The sequence below is a fragment of the Cynara cardunculus genome (genome assembly GCF_001531365.2).
Source record: "Cynara cardunculus var. scolymus isolate 2C chromosome LG 15, CcrdV1, whole genome shotgun sequence".
NCBI lineage: Eukaryota > Viridiplantae > Streptophyta > Magnoliopsida > Asterales > Asteraceae > Cynara > Cynara cardunculus.
This window is the reverse complement of record NC_037542.1, coordinates 11,321,786-11,331,593: the sequence shown is the minus strand read 5'-3', so window position 1 is coordinate 11,331,593 and position 9,808 is coordinate 11,321,786. Positions and strand designations below refer to the sequence as shown.

General features: G+C 31.3%; 1 protein-coding gene and 1 long non-coding RNA gene across 2 annotated transcripts in view; one reads left to right on the top strand and one right to left on the bottom strand.

The window, feature by feature from the left end:
- Positions 1-497: 497 nt before the first annotated feature.
- LOC112527969 overlaps positions 498-9,808 on the bottom strand; it is a 15,246-nt gene continuing 5,935 nt past the window's right edge. Inside the window, exons 2-3 of the long non-coding RNA XR_003070789.1 lie at positions 6,145-6,237; positions 498-581 (exon numbers count right to left, since the gene is read on the bottom strand). This is a non-coding gene — a long non-coding RNA (uncharacterized LOC112527969). The remainder of the gene's footprint in view (positions 582-6,144; positions 6,238-9,808) is intronic.
- On the top strand, positions 2,936-8,997 carry LOC112527967 (external alternative NAD(P)H-ubiquinone oxidoreductase B2, mitochondrial-like). The gene is made up of 10 exons (XM_025138837.1): positions 2,936-3,030; positions 4,648-4,921; positions 6,013-6,219; positions 6,586-6,836; positions 6,926-7,145; positions 7,289-7,393; positions 7,464-7,736; positions 7,945-8,066; positions 8,174-8,293; positions 8,910-8,997. Exons 1-10 carry the CDS (start codon positions 2,936-2,938, stop codon positions 8,995-8,997), a joined length of 1,755 nt encoding a protein of 584 aa, XP_024994605.1.

Here is a 9,808-nt window from a genome sequence, read left to right as displayed (position 1 = left end):
TGAAAATTTGAAATCAACAAATATATTGTAACACTAAAATGTCGAAATATACCTATTAGTACTAATCAAAACAAAGAAGATGGTGTTGAATATGCTGACAAATCAAATGCCCTAAAATAATAATTGAAAAAGCTAAGATATATCGAAAACTTTAAATTAATAAAAAAACACAGAGGCTAGAATAAAAAACCATAACTAATTAAACTAAATTCTGAAAATTGATGACTCACTAAAAAAGTGGTCTTGTACCAAAACTCTTTATGAACAAGATATTATTTCATATTTTCGGGATTTAAAGAGTTATAACTGTAATAACCCGCATGATCATATAACAAAAAAACACATAATGTACATAGATCAACCATATTAGGTTTACACATTTGGTCCCAACATATCAAAACTATACATCATCAATAAAATATTGAACAAACTTTTTGTCATTTAAAACTTAATACAAAAGATTGCTATATGGCCATAGGACAAAAGTAAACTTTCACCTATTCATTGATTGCTTACACATATGACATCCACACATATAAACTAAAGTTTTCCTTTCTCTTTATCATTAAGAAGCAACTGCTCTGAAATGCATATTTTTTAAAAGAAAATGAGGGTTAGACCATACGGTCTAATGAGAAATTATCTGACAGTTATCAGTCCAAATATAAATCAATTACTGTAAAATAGTCAAGTCTGATGGTCAAAGGTTAGCTCTCAGGTTCAACAATCCTCACAGGTAAGTTACCATAACAGTCGTTACTCAAGGTACGCACACACTCTGATAATATTGCAATTTATATCGGTTGTGGCCCCGCCACATAAAACAAATTCGTGGGCACAATACTTATATATAATTCTTTGTCCGGACCATTATAATCCTAAAGCACCTTGCTCCTATTGTGTAAGCCCCTTTGAAATCTAAATAACAATTTTTACATCATAAGTGTTAAATTCTAATAATAGATAACAGTCCCGCAACTCTGTAAACGGTAATAATCTAAACATATTAATCATGTATAGAATCAATTTAATAAACATTTGATATTATATATGAAAGAGTGCCTCTTCCAATTTAAACATATCGAGCAAGCTTATGCATTTAATTCGATTTAACTGATAATGACAAAAATAACAGTTGTATTCTAAAGAAAATAGGACTTTTCAAAATAATTGAGACTAGTTTATAGTGGGACAAGCTTGATAGACAACTATTATTTGTTAAACCTATTTATTAATTTCATCCTTATACATGCCAACAACATGTCTTTTTTATATTTTCAAAGTATAATTCGACTTGATTTTGATGAAATATATATATATAGAAACACCATTTTGTAATATTTGAAATTTATGAAAACAAAACCGTACCATCGATCATATATCTAAGGGTTAGATGTGGATGTATAAACAATGGGAAATGCTATATGCATCTTTTTATATTAAAATTAAATCAAATAAAACATTAGAAATGTAAAAAGTACATCTTGACGTTGTTATGTGTGAAGATGAAATTAGTAGATAAATGTAAAATTAACCTCTCCCATAGAGAGAACAAACAAAAAAACATAACTTTGATGATACAGGCTATATTTAGTTCATTCCTTAGATTTGGAGTATCTCTAACGGATTCTACAAATTAGACAAAATAAAACTTTTGTTCTCTATTTTATTCTCTAAAATAGAGAAAACTAGAGAAATCTCTAGATTTTGAGAATTCTCTAAAAGTTGATATGTAGAAAGAGTAATTAATTTTTTATTCATACTCACCGATTAACTTTAATTATTATTATTTTATATAAAGTATTTTTAAAGAGGGTATTTGGATGATAGATTAATAGAATATTTTAAGAATATAATAAATGTTGAAATCTCTAAAATAAAGAATTTATTGAAATTAAATCTAATTTATTTAAGATTTTAATTTTTAGTTCTCTAATTTATAGAAATTATAAAAACTATTGAAAATGATGTTTGATCAAAGTTTGAGACTTTGTTAAAGTTGGTTCCAAAACAAAACTGAACCCATTATTTAGTTAACTTTTTCAAACTTTAAAATCAACATTATTATTTTTTATTTCTTAAATTAAAAAAATCTAAACCTTATGCTTCTCTAAACATATCTAATAAATCATAATAAAAAAACTACGAAGTATTGTAAAAATATAATCGCTTAAAATAGCAAAATTTTGAATAAGAGTGGACTTATATTAAAAAAAATATTGTAAAAATGAGATTATATAAAAAATCAAAGTGTAAAAACGGGATTATATAAAAAAATACATTATAGAAATGAAATAAAAAATCAAATTGTAAGAACAANAACAAGATTATATTAAAAAAATACATTGTAAAAATAAGATTATATAAGAAAATCAAATTGTAAAAACAAGATTATATTTTCAAAAAAATTGTAAAAATAAGATTATATAAAAAATCAAGTTTTAAAAACGATATCATATTAAAAAGATTATGAAAAAGAAAATCAAAACAAATTTTGGTCAAGCGGTGGACCCCTTACGCACCTGGGGGATCACATTTTGTCGGCTAGATGGTCAAGTCCATTGGTTAATCACATTTTATTTTTGCAAATTGGTCTATTTACGCACGGGCCGGTACGTAGAGGGTAGCCTATGGTTATTTTTAGATAAATTTGTAGTTTAGGGTTAATAACAAAAATTATAAAATGTTTTGGGTTACTTTTTGTCAGTATCCCAAAATTGGAGGGGTTTAAATGTAAAAGAGTAAATTTCTGAAATTACTTGGCCATCACTCCACACTGCTCGCGCCTCTTCTTATGTTTAAACACACACAGAGAGCACCCCTCTCTAAAAAAGGGCAGAAAACCGCTCCACTGCCATATATACTCCCTACCCTTCTTACACACACATGAGAACACACACTTAGGGTTTGCTGAAACTAATCAATCGAACACGAAATGAGAGGAGCTTATTATACGTTTTACCAGAGAGCCTCCAATGCGTTTCGTGATTATCCTTCTCTTTCTAAACTTGTCGTCATCTGTACTATCAGGTCTCTTTAATTTCCATCTCTTTTGTTTTGATCGGATCTGTGGTTCAAATTTTCAATTTTATACTGATCAACTATCGATGATACGATATGAGCTAATTTTATGTGCGTACGTTCATATACTTTTTACTGTTGCTCTAATCGAAAAATGCATCTTGTATTAATTATGCATTGAACGTGAGACACAATTCTTTATTCGACAAGATAGGCTAGTGCCCGTATTGTTTATGTCGATATAGTTAATGAAATAGTTGGATCTCGGGTGATGATGATGATACGAAGATCATAAATTCTGATCTCATATATAATTAATCATGAGTTTCCTAATAAATTTTGGATCAACAAGGGTCCTTCAAGGTGAGCGAAAAAGGTTCACATGGTGACAAAAATAATACTTGATTAGTATATCCTGCATATTAAATTTATAGATTAGGAAGAGGCGTCCGTACATAGAATATGCTGTGGATCATCCAGAATATGTGGGAGAAGAAAGTAGGAGAGAAAATGTAAAAAAATCTCTAAATTTGAAGAACTTCTTAAAGTTAAACGATTAAGACAAACATATGTTTTTTTATTGGTTCCACTAATAAGATTAAATATTATTATTTCATAAAAAAAAATTAAAAGTGTATTAAGAAAATAAGTTTATATATTATTTTAATAATATATTAATATTTGAAATCTCCAAAGCAACAATTGTTGAAGTTGGGCGTAATTTTTTTTTTTTTTTTGAGATTTTAACTTTACATATTTTACTTTAGAAAAATTACTATAAAAAGATGTTTGAGATGTTTTTAAGGTTTCAGACACATAATATTGAAATTTTTGAGTACCACTATGTATGCATGCATCGTATGAGCACATACAGGGCCTTTATGTCATGCGTACTATTATGTGATGATCACAAAAAAATTGATTGAAAACCTTCATGTACAAGTTACATGAATTGAGAGAAGGTTGTTCTATTATTTTATTTAGGGTCGTCCCTTAATATTTTAAATGTGATATTTTGAATAGGACCTCTAAAATTTTGGGGTCCAAATTTACATGTATTTTAGGTTCAAACCAATAATTATTTGGTTTTAGGTTCAAATCATTAATGGTTTACGTTTAGTTTCAGATTGTTAATCGTTTTAGGTTTAGCTCGTTTTTGTTCTTAACATACATTCTATATTATCTCGTTTATGCAATGTAATCAATAGTTTTGGGTATAGCAGGGTCTTCAAAAAGATTGAAACGTCATTGATTTTCCTTGATTAATATATGATATTACAAGCTACTTTTTATTTTCTCAATAGTATAAATTAAAAATCTTTATGTATTGTTTTGGGTTGAACTAAACTCCATTTGAAAGAGAGGCTAACATATGGAATATTATTATTAGTATTTTTCAATTAAAAAAAACCTCAAATATATCATTAACAGTGGTCAAAGGTTTGCATGTATATATTTTGGAATGGAGAGAGTTCCATATAAAAAAACATATCGTCATGAATCTAAAATATATGACTTCGACTGGATTACCAGTCTTGAGGTTTTAGCAAACCATTCATCTATTTTCTTTTTGTTTTGTGCAAATATTTGAATTTGTTAATAACTCATGCATCCTTTGCTACCCAGTGGTGGTGGACTAGTGGCCTATTCAGATGTGAGGCCGTTTGGTAGTGTATACGCGGATGCAGCTCAACCTACCATCAAGAAAAAGAAAGTGGTAGTTCTAGGAACAGGTTGGGCAGGCACAAGCTTCCTGAAAAACTTGAAAGATCCCTCGTTTGATGTTCAGGTTGTGTCGCCTTGTAACTATTTTGCATTTACCCCTTTGTTACCAAGCGTTACATGTGGCACTGTTGAAGCTCGGAGTGTTGTTGAGCCGATTCGCAACATTGTGAAGAAGGTACTGTACTGTAGTTCATGATCCTCTTTAAACCCAAAACTTTAGCATTCTTTATTGTTGAATTATTGTTATCATTGGGATAACTCTCTAATGGATGTAGGGAAATCTAAAGGTAAAACTTCTATTTTATGTCCAATTGTTATATCCCCATGTGGAAGAGCCTGTTTACTACCTGAGCCTATATATACACACATATCTATAGTGTGTGTGTAATTCATATGTGAACATGACTAACCAAATTTATCATATTGAACTTCTGTAGTTAACGTGTACTGTTTGGATCTCTATGTTTAGATATAGCTTTTGCTTCTAAGAGCATCGAGGCTATTGAAGTTCCAATTTTGGATATAATTGCATAGTTGTCTGCTAAAGGCGCGTTTGGTTCGGGAACAAGAATTGACTAATTCCCTATTCAGTAATGGTACGATTAAGGCAGGACCGGAAAAACTGTGTGTATAGATCTTATTAAGCTGGACATGATAAGATAGAAATGTTAAAATGACCGGATTATGCCTCAAATGAGGTTTATGGTTTTCTATATCATATAATAGTGTTACAAATGACACACGAGTAGTTTTGTAATTAGTCATTAAGTTTCATCCATTTCTTTTGTTCCACAAAAAAAATCCAATTACATGTTGTCGGGTCAATGTTGCATAGAACGGGCATGGGATAATGTTCTTTCCGCCTTGTCCATCATGCCAATTACACCATAAAGCAAAGTTGTGTCATGAGTTATCTGCTAGCTCCTACTTAATCTCTATGAAATGTGAGCATCGTTTATACTCCATCTATAGAAAAGGAGTTGCATAAAGTTTATGTTCGACATTAAGATTGATATTTTGCTTAAAGTGAAAATTTTATAACCAGAGTTACGGGATAGAGTTTAACATAAAATTATTTCGGAGTTGTAAACAATAAATTATTGCGTCAATATTTTGAATTTAAGAAACACAAATTTTGGATGATTCAAATAAAAGTTAGACCCCTTTTTTGGGCGGAGAGACTTTGTATGTGAAAATGTTTGTCATATTTTTGCTAGTTAAGTAGTTTGATGATGGTAGTGACAAATTGTCATTCTTGTACTGCAGAAAAACTTCAATGTTCAATTCAAAGAAGCAGAATGTTTCAAGATTGATACGACTAAACAAAAAGTCCACTGCAGATCCATCCAAAATATTAATATAGGAGGGAAAGAAGAGTTCACTGTGGATTATGATTACCTGGTAATTGCCATGGGAGCACGTGCAAATACTTTCAACACCCCAGGTGTCGTTGAAAATGCTCATTTCTTGAAGGTGATTGAATTGAGTTGTCTATCAGAGAAACATGTTTAATGTCAAACACACATTAGGAAAATGTATGGAAATCCTTTAAGTGAAACCAGGACACAAGTAGGTTACTGATAATATTGGTATTCTATTAGATATGCACAATCTGTTGATGTTGGTAAAATTATAAGTTTTGATATATTTTATGGGGAAAATCTGTAAAAAAAGTGAAGTATCTTTCTCCATTTTGAATAGTTGGCTTCATATCTTTGGAACAGATGGAGATGTAGCTACAGGATGATGATATTTCATCGATGACATCAAAAAAGTTTTATTGATTTAACAAATAAGTATTATATACTTGGTTGTATTTGAACAGAAGTTTTCATGCAGGAAGTAGAAGATGCTCAGAGAATCCGCAGGAGTATTATTGACTGTTTTGAAAGGGCAAGTCTTCCAAGTGTAAGTGATGAGGAGAGGAAAAAGATTTTGCATTTCGTGGTGGTCGGAGGTGGACCAACAGGGGTGGAATTTGCAGCCGAGCTTCATGATTTTCTCCATGAAGATCTAATATATTTGTACCCTGATTTGGAACAACATATCTCAATAACATTGCTAGAGGCAGGTGATCACATATTGAACATGTAAGGAAGATAACAGATTAGTTGATTACTTGTTTAAATTTTCTAGATAACCATGGTATGATGACGCTTTAAAATGTCTTGCTTTGAAGGTTTGACAAAAGAATTACTGCTTTTGCTGAAGAAAAGTTCCAAAGAGATGGCATTAAGGTGCAAACTGGGTCAATGGTTGTCAAAGTATCTGACAAGTCGATAACTCTTAAAGAAAGATCAAGTGGTGAAACTAAAGTTTTACCATATGGAATGGTGGTGTGGTCAACTGGAATTGGAACCCGCCCAGTCATTATGGATTTCATGAAGCAAATTGGCCAGGTTTGGTGGTTTTAGCATTCTTATTTCTACTTTGATCATGCATCTTTAACTGATTTACTTTCTTCCTCTATGGTTTTCATTAATCACATAATGTTCTATAGCATTTGTCAACTTCAATCGGTTCTCTATTTATTGGGTTTCAGGGAAACAGGCGAGTTATGGCAACCGATGAATGGCTTAGGGTGGAGGGAGTACCAAATGTGTACGCTCTTGGTGATTGCGCCACAATAAATCAACGTAAAGTAATGGTAAGTTGTTATTTTTGAAAGAGTTTGAACCATCTTATAGAATTTATGCAAATCTTGACTTGATTTACAGGAAGATATTGCAGACATATTTGGTAAGGCAGACAAGAACAAGACTGGAAAGCTGAGCGTGGAAGATTTTAACGAAGTAATTAATGATRTTATCGAGAGGTATCCACAAGTGGAGCTTCACTTGAAGAGTAAAAAGTTGAAGAATTTTGTCCAGTTGCTTCAAAGTGATAGAGGGGATGCTGCAAAACAGGCAACTCGTTTGGATATTGAGAAGTTCAAATCAGCACTTTCTGAAGTCGATCATAAAATGAAGAGTCTTCCTCCAACAGCACAGGTGAATTTAAATGAGAATCGTTGCCTAGATGCATTGTTGGGTTGTATTGAAACCATTCAACAATGTACCTAGGTACAATTTCCAAAAGAGAGAGAGAGAGAGATAGATCTATAAGAATTCAATTAACTCCTCTCTTGTTCATCAATATAATATCTCCAGAACAGGAGGTCTTTTAATCGACTATTGGAACAAATGTTATATGTCTTAGGTAGCGGCTCAACAAGGTGAATACCTAGCCCAGTGTTTCAACCGCATGAAGGAGTGCGATGAGAATCCTGAAGGTCCAATAAGATTCAGAGATAGTGGTCGCCACCGATTCAAACCGTTTAGGTATAGAAACTTTACCAGTTTTCCTACTCATAGTTAATACTATATCTTTTTTTGTTCCAAACGTACGATTGCCATTTTGGAATAATAACCTAGCTATATTATTTAAGGTACAAGCATTTGGGCCAGTTTGCTCCACTAGGTGGTGAACAAACTGCAGCTCAACTTCCTGGGGATTGGGTTTCCATCGGTCACAGTACGCAATGGCTTTGGTACTCTGTGTATGCAAGGTAATATCTTGTTATTTTTTTATGTGGTTTTGTTACTTTCTAGTTTCTGTTTTTTGTTGTTTAACTTTCTTTTACTATCCATGACGACTAATAAGAAGTAGGAATAAATGCATAAAACACGAAAGATACTAGTTTCAGGTGAATCGAACACACTTTATGTTTTCTGTCAGCCGTTGCAACCCATGAAAAGTTGATAGCAAAGATGAGATTCAAACATAGAACTTATGACACTTGCACAATCTAGAGGTGGCAAATACGRTGGTTGGGTAAYCGGACAAAAGTATGCGACTTTTATGAATGGGTTGGGTGTTGATTAACATTTTTATCAATCAATTATTTAAATCAATACTTGATATAGACGATGTTTGATATATACCTACAAGTAATATAGTCATTTTTGATATTAAGCCTCTTCATTCACCACAATAACCAAAGAACAATTTATCTTAAATTAGATAGACAACTTAATCCATATAGGATTTGATGGAAAAGCAACTAATCGACCTTTAAGTTAAGATGTATTGCATGATCATATTCAAAAGTAAGTATATTATGCTAAGGTCCATTTCCAGTTGTGAACTCTTAAATGATGCTTAATTTCGTGGAATAAATGCAGCAAACTAGTGAGTTGGCGCACGAGGTTCTTGGTGATAGGCGACTGGGGAAGGAGATTTATTTTTGGAAGGGACTCCAGCAGAATCTAGGCGATAATTGAAAGCAACGGCATCACATACTCTTACACAATCAACACTTTAATTAAACGAAGAATTTTGTTGTGGTTTCGCTTTCTAGTGTTGTTACCACTGCTAGTTATTTTCAAAGTTTATGTAGTTCTGTTATGCTTCTTTCAGCCTCTACTGCTGAAACTCGTTACAAAGAGTTAGCATATAAGGTTTTGTTATACACGTCTAGACTATTTATGATTGCTTCAAGAGAAATTAACAATTTGTATTTTGAATAATTTTCAAACAATGGTCAAAAGTGAGGTTTCTTGTTCTTCAATTGAATGTTTTGGTGTTGGACCATTTTTATAGTTGGGTTAAATGCATGAAATAGCAACCTACTTTCATAAAAAAAAATTATTATAGCATTCTACTTTTGTTTTTATTTATTACAGCAATATACTTTCAAATTATTTTTTATTAAGGCATTGTACTTTAAAAAATCTACCATAATAGCAATGAGTAACCTGTTACCTTTTAAACCGGTTAACCCTTTGACTTTTTTGCTTGTGTGGCTTTAATGAGGTGATGTGGATGACATGTCATTTTGATAATTTAACTAAAATTTAAAAAAAAACATATTTCAAATTATTATTAGTAATTTTCATTTTTCATTGCTATGATCTAAAAAAACATTTAATTTTTTTTACTTTTTCTTATTAAGTTGCATTCAAATTAAATATTCTTAGAGTAAAATATTTATTAAATAAATATGAAACATTATTTTTGAGATATATTTTGTTTGTAAAAAATGTAGCTTTTCCTATTTTATGTTGTTCAAATAAATACATAT